Here is a 17,035-nt window from a genome sequence, read left to right on the forward strand (position 1 = left end):
CGTTATCCGGATTTGGAATATGTTTATTATATAAAATTATTAAACGGTAAACGTAATAATTTATTACCGTTACCCAAATACGTAATAAATAATAATTATTTATATACCTAATACCAAAAATAATAATAATAATATATATATGCAAATTAACCTAAAAAAAATCGCCCGTAACCCAATTTTATTTTTCGTATATAATAATTTTAATTTTCTGGAAAAAATGCAAAATTTCGGTTATAAAAAGTATAACCGAATATAAAACCTAATTTCGTACCTTCTTATATTAACGCCAGGATTTAAAAAATATACGTAATTTCAATGGTACGCCATTATATCCTTTTACTAAAAATGGTTACAAACGTCCAATTTTTTACAATATCCGGATATTTATTACAAAAGCGCTAAATATTATATTTTGGGCCAAATTTGCGGTTTTTTATTTCCCGATAACCTTTTTTTACCCGATATAATTTTACAATATTTTATATTCGTACAAATTATACTAATATCCTATTTTATCCAAATTCCCGTTATTATAAAAAACGAAAAAAATTATATAAACGTTATCCAAATTTATAAAATCCTGTTTAAACATTTCCTAAATTTAAAAACCACCTATTTCGATTATTTATCCGTCCTGGTTTTCGTTTATAGGGATTAAAAAACGATATTATATATCCGCGTTATATAGGAAACCTATATTAAATCGTCCCAATTTTTCGATAGAAAATAATGGATATTGCCCGTACTAGGGTTTTTCCATATTAAATTTAATTTTATTAATTATTTTTAATATACGTATATACCTATTATATTTATAAATATAACGGGATTGGAAAAAAATAGCAAATTTTCAAAAAATAAAAAGGAATTTTACTACGTTTTACGGTTTTTACAAAATGTTTTCCGTTCCCGTATTTTATATATTATTATTACCGCCTTAATCCAAAATAGGTTATTAAAAAGGGATTATATATCGAAAAACGCCTTGGAACAGGTTTTTACCGATATATTACCTAATATATACGCCTTTATAATAAACCGCGTTTACGATAATATATTTGCCGGTTATATCAACGGTTTAATAGGTATAAAATTATAGGATTTAAAATTTAAAATTAATTTCGTTTTCCGTACGTAACGCCGTTATTTGCAAATAATCGCCCTTTTATAAATAATATTTAACGCGTTTCAGGAAAAAAATTACGGTATATTGGAAATTATAATACCGCAATTGGTCCTGTTTTTTTACGGGTATAAAACCAAAAATTATAAACCGGAAATATTATATTTAATTTGGTTATTACGACCAAAGGTTATAAATTAACCGTTACGGACGGCGATTTTAAAATTAATTTTTGTAAAATATACCACGGCCGGGAACGGATATAAACCAGCAAATTTAATAATTAAATATATTAATAAAGGTTTCGTTTTGGATATTAAAAATAACCGCAATTTAACGTACGATTTGCGAAAAACCTTTATAATTTGCGTAATTTTAGGGCCAATCGCGAGTACGTTACGCAAAATTTTAGAAAATATTTCCCGTATCCGCATTAATAATAAATACCATATAATATTAACCAATAATAATATTATATATTATGCGTATTTGCTATTCCAAAATAATTGGGGAAACGAAAAAAATAAAATAACGCCCAATTTCGATTTTAACGTTTCCGACTTATTATATTTGGGTATAAAAAAATTAATAGGCGATAAATTGGCGGCGTTTAACCAAAAAATTATACGTCCCGATAATATGTTAAACCAAATAAATATTAAAAAAGTAGGGAAATATTTGGAAAAAGGAAATAATAGGCCAAATGGGTTAAATATAAATGGAATAATAAATATTAAAGGAAAATTAATTTACGGAATATACGTAAAATCCGACGAAAAAAAAGTATAAACATTTTAAAAATAAATAATATAATATAAAAAGCAAATTAATTAAAAATAAACAAATTTTTATTTAAAATAGGACGTAAATAAAAGCCCGAAAATTATTTTTCCCGCGAATAACGAAATAAAATAAAATACCGGGATATATATTAATATGGTAATTTTAATTATAATAACCAAAATATATATTACCCCTTTTAAACCCCCAATAAAATAACGAGCCGTTTTTTCACCAATTTTATCCCCCCTATTAAATTTTTTTATTATAAACCCAAAAATAAAACCAAATAAAAAAAAACCCTATTTGTAATTTTCGTTATAATAATATATATATATAAATTTTATTTTTCCATTAATAAACCCCAATACCAAATTACGAAAAAAAATAAAAACAAATTAGGAAAAAAAAAAACGTTTAATAACGGCCAATTTTTTTTTAAAAGTGGGATTTTTAAAATTACGTTTTTTTTTACGGGTAGGGGTCCGGGTAAACGAACCAAACGTTCCTTCGCCCTTTTCTTTATTTTCGACCAAAACGGGTATATAGGGTTTTTTAAATTAATCGAAATTAATTCTATTATAATCGTTATTAAATTCGATCGACGAAAATGGTAAAATAACAACGGCCAAAGGGTCGTATTCGTTATTATTTTAAATATCTTCCTTAAAAAGCGCGTTAATTTTCCAACGTTTAATTACCCAGGCATTAAAATCCCTTATAAACGCCCCAATTACCCGTATATTTTCGGTAATTTCGTAATATCCGTTATTATTTTTAATTTATTTTATTAATTTAAATACAAACCCCTAATTTATAATAGTAAAATCGAAATAAAACAAATATATACGATTAATATAATCGCTAATCGTATTACGTTTACCATTTTAATTCTGGTATTGGTAATCGATATAAATTGGATTAAATAATAAAATAAATACCAAGGTTTTTTCGATTAAATCCTATTCGTTAAACGGGGTAAAAATATTAAAAACGAATATAGAAATAAGGCGGGAGTAAAATTCGCCTATACGGCGCGTTTTATCGGAATAAAAATCCTTAAAACGTTATAAAGGTTCCGCTATTTAAATAAAACAGTTAAATGGCCAGGAAAATATAATTACTATTACTTTATACGTTAAAAACTATTTTATAATAGGAAAAATAATAATTTCCGGTAAACGTATACGCGTAATAAATTTTAATAATATTTAATATATATTAGTAAAATTCGTAAAAAAAAGGTTCGGAAAATTAACCTTTCGGAATATCCGGTTTTTTACCCAATCGAAAAGAATATCCCGTATTTTAAAAATCTTCCAAATAATAGGTTTGGATTAACCCAAACGAATTAATCGACTACAAATTTGCAATTAAATATTGGCGTTTTATATTAAAAGGATAATAATACCGGTATAATAATTATAGTGCAAATTAAAACCGGCGTTCGAAATATTAATGTTTAAAACGTAAACGTTAAAAGTAAAATTCGATTCGGTAAAATCGGTAACTATTTTATTACGTTCGGTTTAGGATAAACTAAACCGGATGGTAATTACGCCGAAATTAGCCTTTTCCAAAATAATAGCGATTAAATTAAAAAAATTAGCAATAAAATTTAAAATTATAACAATCGTTATACAAAAAACTAAAATTGGAATTTGTAATAGCTGTTACAAATAAATAAAAAATAAAAAGGCGATTATAATTATTATTATAATAAAGGTAATTTACAATTAAACCCATAAATTCGGCATTATAACCAGAATGCGTTAACCCTTTTTTTTTTTTTATACAAATCTTTACTACGCGGGCAATAAAAGGAAATTCGTTTAATATAAAATGGACTATTTCGGCCTTACCAAAAGGAAATAACGTTCGGAAATTAATGTAAATTTTCGAATAAACCTAATTAAAAGGACCGTCGCCGTTATATTAAATTAAAACGTTAACGGTAATTAATTTGAAACGGGTTTTTTTTTTTACAAGTTTTTTTTAAAGTTCTGTCGGACGTTGCGGTATTTGGCCTTAAATTCCACATTTTTTAACGTTAAAATTTTGCCTAATTCGGCCGAATTTATATTCCGGATATTATTTTCGGCGTAAATTATAAATTAAAAAAAGTAATTTATCGTTAAAAATTGTAATAATCGAATTAATTTTATATTTAGGAAAAACGAAATTTTTCGCTTTAAATCCGCGCCATTTCCGTTTGCGTTATTTCTAAATGGGGCGGTATTAATATCGTTTATATCCTCGTTTACGAAAAAAGTGGAAATATTTTTTAAAATGGTTTCCGTATTTGTTATTATATTTTCGAATCGGTGGCCAAATTGCAATTTTTCCGTAATAATATAATAAAAAGGGATTTTTTCGCGGGAATAAATAATAATACCGTTTAATAACGTTAATTTAATATTTATACCGCGATATATAATAAAAATACCGGTATAATAAATAATAAACGTCGATTTAATATTGGGCGTTATCGTAAATATAATAAATTCCAAAATACGAAAATAAAAAAGCTATTATTTCCAACCTATTAATTCGAATTTTATTAACGAAATTTTGGTATTAAAATCGATATACGAAACGATAAAATAATTATTACCGTCCCAAATATACGTCGTTAAAAATATATTTTCCTAAAATAAATTTTTAAAACGGGCGAAAGGGATTTAAATTTTATTTTATATTAACGTACCGGGCCTAATAATATTTTTAATTTTATTAATAATCGGGGTCGCGGTGGTTAAATTTCGATTAATATAAAATACGAAACGAAATACGCGGTATATTATAAATTCCCGGTAACGGAAATATTGGGCCTTATTTCCAATTATCCGTTAAAATAAAATCCCAAAAGGGAAATATATAACCAAACGTCGGATTTATTTGGTATTTTCGCCAATGGAAAAATCGCTTTTACGGCCGTCTTTACGTTAACGGGACCTAACGAAATTATCGAATTTAAATAAAATATTATTAAAAAATGGAATTGTAATAATTATTACGAAAAAAAAATTTATTGGAAATTATTAATTACGTTAAAATTATCGTTAATTTTTTCGATATTGGCGACGCGTAATTAAAAGGTGGTATTAATAATTTCGTTTATATATTATAGATTAAATATTTTATTTACGTTATAAACTTTATCCAATTATTCGGTTTCGCGGATAAAAAAGGTCGAATAAAACGTAATAATTACGGTACCGGCGGATTTGGGATCGGATTTACTAATAGCGAATTTTGTTAATATTTTATAAAATTGCGATTGGGTTAAAATAATAACCGCCGGCGCCGGGTCGGTAACGTACGCCTCCGTTAAACCGTAATAATATTTAACGTCGAGGGCAGGGAAATTCGTTATAGCCTTTTTAAAAGTTTACAAAACGAAATTAACGGAAACGATAATTAGGATAGGAAAATAGCCGTTAAAATTTTAAATGGTTTTATCGTATAGGCAGCGAAAATACCATATATAAATAACCGTAAAATAAATGGTCGTTTTATTTATATCCATTTTATTTGCAAATAACCAATTTTTAAAAACCGATTATTCGAATTTAAAAAGGGTATAAACGTTTGTAAATAAATAAAATTAGCTTTTTAAAATTGAAAATTGTAATAATAATTACAAAAAAAAGGAAAAAATAAAATTAAAAAGGCTAATAATTGTAATTATAATTATAATTTTTATAGATAATATATAAAAAATTTATTAACGAATTAATAGGAAAATTAATAGCGATTGGAAGGGGTATCGGGAAAATCCCAATTCGACCAAAAATATTTACCTTTAATTTTTGGATAATCGAAGCCTATTTTACTATTAACGTTTAACCCGTTAATAGGAAAATCGTTTTTGGAAAATCGCAAATTTTGGACGGTAATTTAAATCGCGTCCGAATTAAATATTCGATTAAACCAGGGGTAATTTTTGGTTAAGATGGAAAATTGGGTATAATAGGCCAATAATATTTTAAAAATTTTTACGCGGGTTTTTTCGAAAATTTTTTCGTTACCGCGGTTAATTTCGGCCAGACGATCGGCGATAATCGATTGGGTTTGTATAAAATTAAAAAAATCGGCCTATTGGTTATTATTAAAAAATTTCGAATAAAATTTAATAATATTGGTTTTAAATTTAATAATAATAGGACGATAAAAACGATTTTCGTGTAACGGATTCGTGCTGAATGCACGTATCACATGACGTGTTAGAACGACGGGGACACACGTGACCCTCCCTTATATAAACACCCTCCCAGCACGAACAAACAACGGTCTTACACCTTTACCCTTCAGCTTTAATAATAACTCCATTTGGGAACCCAACAGTTGCAGGGCCGTTGGCCTACCCCTTTACATTACCGTAAAAAACGATTCCAATTGTTTTATTAATATATATATATATATTACGATTTTTAAAATTAATTTTACCTTTTTTACCCGTAACGCCTTTTTAACTATTTCCGTAATATATATTATTAATTTTACCTCCGTTTCGTTAATTTAAGGATATAAAACCGTTTGAAAAACGTTTTTCGCCGCCAATACCGGGGTATAAAACGAACAATTTGGAAATACCCGGTTCGCTTTATAACCGTTTAAACGGTTTATTTACGGCAATTAACCCAAATTTTTTGGAATAAATATTTACAGCGTAAATTACGGTTTTAATATAACCTTATTTTGGACTTTTTTTAATTATTATTATGTTAATATGTGTTAATTATTTTTTAACGAATAACTTTTGTAGGCGATTTCCTAATAAATTTACTGACCCGCGATTTTGTCGTGACCCGCGATTTTGCAACCCCCTCTTTGAGGGGGCCCACAACGCACAGCCCCCAAGTAGAACTAAGGTAGGCAAATGCGTCGTGTCGCGAACTAGGCTTTGACATGGAATCAAATGCGACCACCCATGATACTACCTAACATCCATACCTACAGTGGCTACTGCACCGAGAAAAGACCAGGGGGGTGATCCGCCTTGGCGTGTGCAGCAGTTTTGATGCAAGTCAAGTCAAGCTCAATAACCGCTCGGTTCCATTGATTGATTTGGTCTGTTTTGCAAGTTGTCCTTATGTCAGCCGCCGGCGTGAGCTCAACCCGTATTACTGTTTTTGTCTTCGGTATTTGCGGAAATATCCATATACGGGGTAGGTCTGAAGTCTTTGCAGGGTATTATTATTATAACCGTACGATAGTTCCGACAGATGAAAAAAAAAAAAAAAATGAAATCGAAATAAAAGACGTCTCCAGGCCTAACTCGCGATGGAACAAGGTGGTCAAATATCCCTGACTGTTGCCACCTGTTAAATCGACAGGGGGCCCTCGGTGGAGGTTACTTCTGTTAACAAACGACAGCATCGAACAATGCTCCAGCGCACCCAGACAGGGGTTCCATAGAGGTACCCGCAAGCATCCGCAACAAGTCTAGCGACTTGCAAATGCCACCCAATGAGAACTGAGGCCAGCTGGCTATTCCCGTTTCAATCGCGTCGGCCATTTCCAAAAGTTCATGGGATGAATGTCAGCGCCGAGACTCCGTAGATTGCTCAATGTGAGAAAGAAAAGTCTAGCCATTTCAACCGTCCTCAAAGGTGTCTTGCCTTTTTTTAGATTCCATTTCAATCGTTCTTGTCCTCATACCCCGTTGGGCGATGGACATGCTATATTTTGTTTACTAGTTTAATACCTCTCTTTTTGTACTTTGACATCAACTGTATATGTAAGTACGTACCTATTTCTTTCCTTCTTTATCCAGCTACCTTGTTGGCCCCAGCTGCGCGCATGCTTTTGCAACATATTCAACGTGTCGAGTTGTGCCGTGAACGGATATGACACTACCCACTGGTGCCAATCCTCTCAAGTGCCACTACCACTGCCTGTTTATTTACCTAACCTTACCTACCTACCTCTATCTTGCCTTGAACTAAACAATTCAACGCCGGGTCTAGCAAAAAAAAGAAAGAAAAAAAAAGAGTGCCATGATGTGCTGATCACCAATATTGCTCACAGTTGTTACGTTCTTGATATCAAATTTCTCTACGACTTCTAGACATCCGCTCGAACCCAACCTGACAAAAGACACGGCATCGCGATGCCTGTTGAAGAGGCGAATTCAACATGGCACCCGGCCTTTATGCCCAATGCTGCTCATGACATTCCAAGACAACCTTCAAAGAACCCCTCCGCGACGTCAACTACCGAGACCCATGCCGAAGATGCATCACCGCCAGCGGCTGATGTCTCCAAGGCAAATCTGAACGATGCTTCCTCGCACGAACCCATCCAAGTCGAATCCGAACTGGAGCAGACCAATGCCACTGCGGAACAAGAGGCGACTGCACCAGCTGTAGAATCCGAAGTCATCCCCCAGCCAGCTCCGGCAGCGGCGAAATCGACTCCCTCGAAACACCTTCCGTCAGACTCGTTTGCGCGTACTGTCGCGCATGAGGCTAACTGGGACGGAGATGACGATGTAGAATGGAGTTTGCCGGAGACTGATGCAGACCTCTTCAAGTTCCTGGGCCCTTCAGACCGCACCAACTCGTTCCCAGTCGTACCACCCATGCAACAATCGGCGCAACAAGAGGCACAACGTCCGGAGCGTCTACTGCCCATCAGTCAAGCTGAGGAGCTTATGGCCGAACTCGATCGCGAAGCCTCACCTGTCAAGTATGCCGCCGAAAGCTCGGACAGAAAGCTGTTTGACGGGGAAGATCAACCAGAGAACTCTACGTCAGACCGTTCCACAGAACAGTTCTCCCGCCGAGACGTGGCGTCTCCCACCGATGCGGAAGCACCCGATGCACGCTACGAGGAGGGAGTTCCTCTGATTTCCAGGGAGCAAGCTCCAGACTACTCCATCAAGACAACGGAAGATAGTCACGACCCCTTTGCCGACGACACGACAGGTGAAGATGACTTCTTTGCTCAGATCGGTGAATCTAGCAAACCGACCGCGGAGGACGATGGCAGTTTCTTGCCCGAGAGGCCCCTGGAGCGCAAGTCTACGATGCAAGTTTTGGGGACCTTGGATGATCTTGTTTCGCCCAGCAGGGCTGACACAGGTCTTGAGAGCATGATGGAGGAGTCTCCGGAAGATAGTGATTTCTGGAGCCAGCAGCAACCACTCGACGAAGGCCAAGAGCAGCAAGAGCCCAAGGCCGAGTCGGATGAAGCTGCGGCTGAAGAGAATGAGGCTGAACCTCAGGAGAATAGCGCAGATCTGGCCGCCAAGTGGGCTGCTGCTTTTGACGACGAGGATGATGATGGGTTTATTCTCGATGATCCCTCAAAGGAGGTCGACCCTGCCGCGTTCTTTGGGGATGACGATGACGGATTTCTCGACGATGCTGAAGATACCCCTGAGCCAAACTCTGCTACGCAGGGTGCCGTGTCTACTCAACCGCCTGCACCTAATGGAAGGTATACTCCTGCACAGGTTACGCCAATGAGCTCACGTCAACCCTCAAACTCCAGCCAGTACTTTCCCGGCCAAACGCCATTTGTAGCACAGCCTGCTGGTCAGCCATCAAGTGCAACCCCGTTTGCACCTGCCCCAGCATTTGGTGCTCCTCCACCGCGCCCAGAAGCAAACAAAGCCGCTAGCTTTGCCGACAAATCCAAGGGCGGCTACACTTCACCCTATGACCTCCCGGCTGATATTGTCAAGCCTAGAAAACGACCGACTGTGCAGCAAAAGTCTCCGCTGGTAGGCGCATCTCAGCCTCCGCCTGGCCCTCCTGGTGCCCGGGCATCTTCTGCCCCTATGTCACCACCTGCTCCAGAACGCAATGGTCAACCAGTTTCGCCTGCAAAGCAGGCGCCCCAAAGGTCTCAGTCTGGGAGTGAGGGCTTCTTTGCAGATCTTCCAGTTGCGCAACGTGCTAGGCCGGCATCTCGAACCAGTCTGCACGGCATGCCATCGCCCCAGATCAGCGCAACTGGTCCTCCTCAAATCCGAGCCCAGGCTTCTCCAGGGTTTGCTCCTGGTCAGCCGCAGCCTGTCCCCACCCCGGCAGCACCCCAGACGCCCTACAGCCAACCGCCGACCATGGCTACGCCGCCACAAGCTGGATACGCACCTGCTGCTGCGACCTCTACCGTTACGGGCGGCCTCGTAGCACCCGAGCGTGTCAGCCCGTACGCTGCAATGCAGTCTGGTTCCGGGACGGCACCAGTCGTACCGCCCGCAGCCGCTGGCAGCAGGTACTCGCCTGCTCCACCCGCTGCACCGGCATCAAACAGGTACTCTCCAGCGCCGACTGGTAACCGCCCAGCAAGTGCTACTTACGCCCCGTCTCATTCGGTAGCCGCTCCCCCAGTGCTGCCGCATCAGCCTCGAACTTCTAGTCCGCTTGCCCACTTTGAGATCTCGCATGATCGTGCTAGGTCAGCCGTCGCAGGTCAAGCAGATGGATCCCATCCCGACCGCCGTGTCGCCTCTGCTATGCACGAGCCGAGACTCAGCCGTATGCCCTCGCTCCCTTCTACCCGTGAGGTTGATGAAGAGGGTGTTCCTCAGTCGGGCCCTTCTCCCTTGTCTCACAGTCGCCCATCTTCCCAAGGAGTAATGGGACCGCCGCAGGCGCCATCTCAAATGTCCCAGCGGTCCAGGCAAACACCCCCTCCCCCAGTCACCATTGCGCAGCAAAATGCCACATTGTCGCCGCCAAAGAGGGTATCGAGCTACACGCCACAATCTCAAGCACAATCAACGCTGACACCACATGGATCCGATTTTGTGCCCCCGCCGCGGTCACACACTCAGTCTCCTGGTGCATTGTACGGCAGGGGGGCAGTGAACTCAACAGACCCAGTACCTAGGCCGTCTTCTGTACATGATCCTACCTCACCTCGTTCCGTCACCTCTGCCACACATTCGTTCGTACCCATGACACCCGCATCGGTATCTGCTCCTATATCCATGACGTCTAGACCTCGCAGGGCCTCACAGAACCTCAACCTGGTCCCTCCTACCGATGGCCGCGAGCATGATCCGTTACAGAGGTGGAAGGGCGCGCCGATTGTCCGATGGGGTGTTGGTGGCGCTATTGTGACATCATTCCCTAAGGATGTTCCTAGGTATGGCATCAACCAGACTTTGCCCATGATACTTCGCAGCCCAGGCGAAGTTAAGATCAAGAGCATGAAGGAGATTCAACCTCTCGAGGAGCGTCTTGGAAAATTCCCAGGCCCTCTGAGGGGCAAGTCCAAGAAGAAGGAGGTTGTAGCCTGGCTTACTACCGGTATCGAGGATCTGGAGAGGAACAAGCCTGTCAATTCGTTCCACGGTCAGACCACCCTGGAAGATAAGCGAAGTGAAGAACGGGTGCTTTTATGGAAAATCCTGCGACTCTTCATTGAACACGACGGAACCCTGGAGGGCTCTTCTGCAGTTGACAAAGCTGTCCGTAACATCCTGTCTCCTGGCCTTGACGACTCTCTATCGGAGCCAACGACAAGCTTTGCACTGGGACAGGACTCGGCAGGTCTTCAGGGATCATTCGCCACGCAGATGAAATCTGATGCTGTTGACTCTGCAGTCGTGGAGCAGATTAGGAGAAGTCTGCTGGGGGGAGACCGTGAAAAGGCAGTGTGGGACGCCGCCGATAAGCGATTGTGGGGCCATGCTCTGCTCATCGCCAACACGGTATCTCCAGACCTGTACAAGAAGGTATCTCAAGAGTTCGTCCGAAAGGAAGTGAACTACCCTGGGCACAACAACGAGTCCTTGGCCGTCTTGTATGAAGTCTTGTCCGGGAACCACGAGGAGTGTGTCGATGAGCTGGTCCCTGTGCATGCCAGAGCAGGTCTTCAACTGATGCCTACCAACACCTTCCAAGGACAGTCTACCGATGCCCTTGCCGGTCTTGACAAGTGGCGTGAGACGCTCGGGTTGGTTCTAAGCAACAGGAGCAACAATGACTCTAGGGCTATCAACTCACTGGGTAACCTCCTGGCAGGTTACGGCAGAGCAGAGGCTGCCCATATCTGCTACCTTTTTGCTCGCAACGCAACCGTATTTGGTGGCTTAGATGACCCTAACTCGCACTTTGTGCTTGTCGGCGCTGACCACAAGAGGCAGGCTGATCAGTTCGCCAAAGAGACCGAGGCTTTGCTTCTCAGTGAGGTCTACGAGTTTGGCCTTTACCTTGGAGCTGGCGGAAACAAGGATGTCAACTGCCCACATCTGGCCGCGTACAAGCTGCAGCACGCCATGACGCTCGCCGAGGCTGGGTTCCCCGACAAGGCCTTGCAGTACTGTGAGACTTTAGCCCACGCAATCACATCCCAGACCAGGCGCTCGCCGTACCACCACGGTGTCTTGGAGGCTGCTGTGGAGAACCTCGCCAACCGCCTCAGGCAAGCTCCCAAGGAAGAGTCGAACTCGTGGATTTCCAAGCCCAGCATGGGCAAAGTATCGGACTCTGTCTGGAACCGCTTCAACAAGTTTGTGGCCGGTGATGATTCTGAGCCTGGCGAGAACGGCATGCTTAACACACCTGGCGCTGCGGGTCCTTTCGCGCGTGTGGCTGGGGGCACGCCCACAATCAGTCGTCCGGCATCGCCACCAAACGCCACCGGCATGGAGATGTTTGGCGGTGGTGCTCAAGGCCTTCACGCCTTCGCACCTCCTGCATCGCAGGGCCCGCCACCGCCGGTCACCCGGGCCAGCTCACGGTATGCCCCTGGAGCACCCGCCGCGTCGAATCCTTATGAGCCGCAACAAGCGTATGGTGCACGGGCTCCATCTGCCGGGCGATCCTCCGGGGAGTACAGCCGCAACTCTCCCGAGGCGTCGCGGAGGTCGTCGGACATCCAGAGGTCTGCCTACTCACCATACCAGCCAACCGGGCTACACTCACCTGCTACGAGTCAAAACGGCTTTGCTTCTACGTCCAACAACGAGTCTCCTTATGCGCCGAAACCTTATGGAGACTCCGGATCGTCTCCAGCGGAATCCGCACCTGTGCCTTCGTTTGGATACCAGCCATACACCCCTGACTATTCAGCAGGGAACGGATCTGCATATGGCGCGTCACCCAAGGATGAAAAGAAGACTACCAGCGAGGAACCTGAAATGCCATCATACGGATATCAACCGCCGCATTACAGCTACGAACCCCCGACGATGACGCTCAATGATGACGATTTGTCAAACGACAACTCTGAACAAAAGGCCGAAGAGCCCTCGTCTACCGGAGGCTACGAGCCACCTAGCTTCCAGCCGTATGAACCACCAGCGTACGAGCCTGATCCAGAGATGTCACATGACGACGAGGGTGAAAAGGGCAACGATTCCAAGCATGATTTCAAACCTTTGAGCTTCATGGATGATTCTGCATCGATAGCATCAACGTCGACGTCGAACAAGAAGTCCAAGGAGGAGATTGATAAAGAGAACCAAGAATTGTTCCGCAAGGCGGCTGAAGAAGATGGTAAGGGCTCAGATCCCCGAATTCTTATTTGCGTTATAAAGTATAGTTTGCTAATATGGTCCATCTACAGCTAAACGAGCCGAGGCTGAGAAGGCTGCCAAGGCCAAGAAGGGCTGGCTTGGAGGCTGGTTCGGCGGCGGCTCTGCCAAGAAGGATCTGACTGCTGAACAGCCCAAAGCCGTCAGGGCCAAATTGGGCGAGCAAAACAGCTTTTATTTTGACCCGGAACTCAAGCGCTGGGTCAACAAAAAGGCGGGATCAGATTCCGGCTCTACTCCAACATCGACGCCGCCACCACCAAAAGGCGGACCACGTTCTGCAGCAGGGACACCACCGCCACCAGCTGCAGGCGGTGGGATGATGGCCCCCCCACCTCCCGGCGGAAGATCGAGCGCGCCGCCCCGTGGGCCTTCGCTCCCATCTTCGGCCTCCAGCTCGAACCTCGCGGCAGTGGCGGCCGCGAATGCATCACAATCCTCGCTGCTGGGAACGACGCCTCCCATGTTGCAGCGCACCGCATCAAACGGCAGCGAGGCAGGGTTGGCACCACCCTCCCGGCCGGGCACCAGTATGAGCAACGCCAGTAGCATTGATGATCTATTGAGTGCAGCTGGCCCCAGGAAGCCTGGCGCCAAGAAGGCCCGGAAGAGTGGACGCTACGTCGATGTCATGGCCAAGTAGTGGAGAGGATATATGGCTTTATTCGAGTTTGAAGGGTATGAAGTTTTCACGACAGGTTAAGCGAAGCGAAAAGCAAAATACGATGTCATACATGGAGTTTCTGGCTATGGTGGGAGGTGGGTCGCCTGGACTGCCTTGGCGGGATAGGGTTTGTCTTTGCTCACTTCCTGGGTGGTCAGGGGTTACTTTTTTGAAGGTTCACTGTTATTTGTTGTCTTGTATTGATAGACCTACAGCGACCATTTTTACATTTTGCTTGGCTGCAGGTACCAGTTTGTAATAATTTTGATTGCAGAGATGTACATTCTTATTTTTATGTTGGAATTTTGATTTTATCCTGGGGTTTTTTTTTTTTGGAAAGGGTACAGAAACATAAGAGTTCAAACAGAGAGTTTACCTTCATCTCTAAAAGCCCCCTCGTCCTTCCTTACCCCTGACAAACCTTTCAACAAGCAGGCCCGGTCTTAACCTAACTATGAAGCTGCAATCTCATCTCTGAGCCAAGCGGGAATCTCGGGCGGCGTGTCCCAGCCGTCAAGGTACGACTCGACAGCGACGTCGGGACCGGCCGGCCTGGCAAAGATGGCCGAGACGTACACGGCCTTCTGGCCGCCCTTGAGGTTGTGCTGCAGCGTCGGGATGCAGGACCGGCTCTCGATCAGGTTGGAGTTGGGATCGGCGTTGACAATGTTGGCCCGGCGCTCCTCGGCCTCGGCACCAACGGGCTCGATAGCCCGAATCCCCACCGCGCCTGCCACGCGCGATACGGCAAACGCACCCTCGGATCCCGTCGCCCAGCCGTCCGGGCTGTTGAGGTCGTAGTTGCCAATGATGCGCGGCCGCGTCCCCTCGCCCACGCCGGCGTCGTAGGGTTCCAGGTATCGGCCGTTGGTCGCGTTCTCGTTGCGCACCGCGAAGGAGCCGTCGGCTGTCATGACGTCCCTGTTCCCCTTGGAGTGGATCAAGTGCACGCGGAGGTGCCAGTTGGGCGTGGCGGGCTCTGGCGGAACGAGCAGCGTCCGCACCTCGACGTCAGGGAAGGGCTTCCACAAGGACACGAGGACCGGTGAGGAGGAGCCTCCCTCCCCTCTGTTCTCTAGCCTCGAGTATTCGGAGACGCGGCGGGCCTTCCAGAACTCACCGCCGTCGTCCGACACGCCCATCTGGCTGGCCAGGGCGTACTGCTCGAGGGTGAAGAGGCCCGGGGGCACCGAGTAGGCAAAGGCGCTGCTGTAGGCGAAGCCGCCGTACTTTGCGTGGGTGCCCTTCATTGGGTAGCTGCAGGCCTGGCCGGAAGAGAGCAGCATGGTGTGGCCTCCCAGGCGGCTCATGATGTGGCCCGGGTGCGGCAGGGGTTTGACGGGTGGGACGAGTCCCTCCGGGTAAGCCTCCTCGGCCGAGGTCCAAAAGGGGTGGGACTCGGGCACGGCGAGGCAGATGAAGGCCAGGCAGGCCCAGTAGGGGGACCCGGGGCTGTTGTAGTTCTCGGCCATGTACATGTTTGGGTAAGAGTAGCCGACGGTCAGGGTGCCGCTGGGACTCCACATGTCGTGCTGCGTCTGCCACCAGCGCAGGTGCCGCAGCACGACGCCCTTGACCATGCCCCAGGTCAGCGGCGCGGGGAGCTCGACGTCTGCGTAGGCCAGCGCTCCCCAGAAGGACACCATGGCGAACCGGTAGCCGACGCTGCGGCCAAAGGGGATAGAGCGCCCCTCGGGGTCGTAGTAGTGAATCAGGTCGAGGGCGGCCATCTGTGCGCGCTTCTTGAACTCTTGTGCACGTTCGGGGTCTTGGTCTCCTGCCAGGTTGGCGTAGAGGAGTTGCAGGAAGTGGATGGCGAAGCTGGACGAGTAGTAGTCCATTTCTGGGGAGGGGTTTTGTTTTTGTCGGTTTCAGTAAATCATCAAGATATGACAGGGGATAGATCATTAAATTAAAGCTTACGGTGTATCCCTTCAGGTCCATCGTTGGACCATCCGTCGCCACGGTAAAATGTGTTTAGGTGCTCGATATCGTTGTCTAGTCTTTCTTGCGAGAACTTGCCGCCATTCTTTTTGAGACCCAGGTTCGCGAATACCCTAAACCACAGCCAATTTGTGTTGGGCATGCTGTAGAGGAGGGAGCGGTATATCTCATGTTAGGGACACTATACTCGCCTATGCTCATCATCATGGATCAGGGGGTTAACATGGGTGCCACTCACTTCTTTTCGTTAATCGAGTTCCCCAGCCAGTTCTCTACGTTTTCCCTCTCCTTGCCCGACATTGAATCCCAAAACACAGGAGCAACAGCCAGTGCGAAACCTAATTGGAAAAAATAACAGTTCACATAGTCAGTAAAACCCATGTAATACATCCCGGCCCCCAACCCCCTAGCCCAGCTCAACCCAGCCCTAATCTCATATCAAACATGACGAGAGTCCAACATACCCAACGGACACATCTCGACCATCCTCTGGTCGTTATCCCTGGGGTAACCCCAGTATTCGTCGCTCTCGGGGTCTGTGCCGGCCTTGAGCCCCTCGACCCACCACTCGGTGCCGTGATACTCGCCGCCGCCGGCCAGCAGGCACGCCAGGCCCCACAGCGGGCGGGCGAGACCCTCGAGGTCGGACGAAGCCTGGTCGAAGCGCACGGCCGTCGCGCCGGGGCAGCGGACCCGGGCCTTGTGCGGCGAGAAGAAGGGCTCCAGAGGGTCCAGCAGCGTGCGCAGGAGCTCCTGCACCGACGACCGGTCCGTCAGCTTCACCTTGCTGAAGGGGTGGCGGCCTTGGTAGCCGAGGACCATGCCGGTCTTTGCGTCCATTGTGGTTTTGTCTTTCTTTTTTTCCGGTGGTGGTGGTGATGGTGTTGTTGCACTTTGTTGTTGTCCTGGTATTTTAATCTTGTTCTTTGCTTTCACTTCTCTGTTTGTTTTTACTTTTTATGCTCTGTCGTTCTGTTGCAACTTCGCAGTCTTGCGATGCAGTGTAGGAAGAGTCGAGTAAAAG

At 44.4% G+C, this 17,035-nt stretch overlaps 2 protein-coding genes across 2 annotated transcripts; one reads left to right on the forward strand and one right to left on the reverse strand.

The window, feature by feature from the left end:
- Positions 1-7,844: 7,844 nt before the first annotated feature.
- PgNI_06849 (uncharacterized protein) lies at positions 7,845-16,851 on the reverse strand (the record flags this gene model as incomplete). Its single annotated transcript, XM_031126869.1, has 5 exons — positions 7,845-13,365; positions 13,436-15,910; positions 15,991-16,154; positions 16,250-16,349; positions 16,476-16,851. 4 exons carry the CDS (start codon positions 16,849-16,851, stop codon positions 14,520-14,522), a joined length of 2,031 nt encoding a protein of 676 aa, XP_030980829.1. The 3' UTR covers positions 7,845-13,365; positions 13,436-14,519.
- Positions 8,019-14,046, forward strand: PgNI_06850 (uncharacterized protein; the record flags this gene model as incomplete). The annotated part of the gene is made up of 2 exons (XM_031126870.1): positions 8,019-13,365; positions 13,436-14,046. 2 exons carry the CDS (start codon positions 8,019-8,021, stop codon positions 14,044-14,046), a joined length of 5,958 nt encoding a protein of 1,985 aa, XP_030981440.1.
- Positions 16,852-17,035: the final 184 nt, after the last annotated feature.

This window comes from Pyricularia grisea (genome assembly GCF_004355905.1).
Source record: "Pyricularia grisea strain NI907 chromosome Unknown Pyricularia_grisea_NI907_Scaffold_4, whole genome shotgun sequence".
NCBI classification, from domain to species: Eukaryota; Fungi; Ascomycota; class Sordariomycetes; order Magnaporthales; family Pyriculariaceae; genus Pyricularia; species Pyricularia grisea.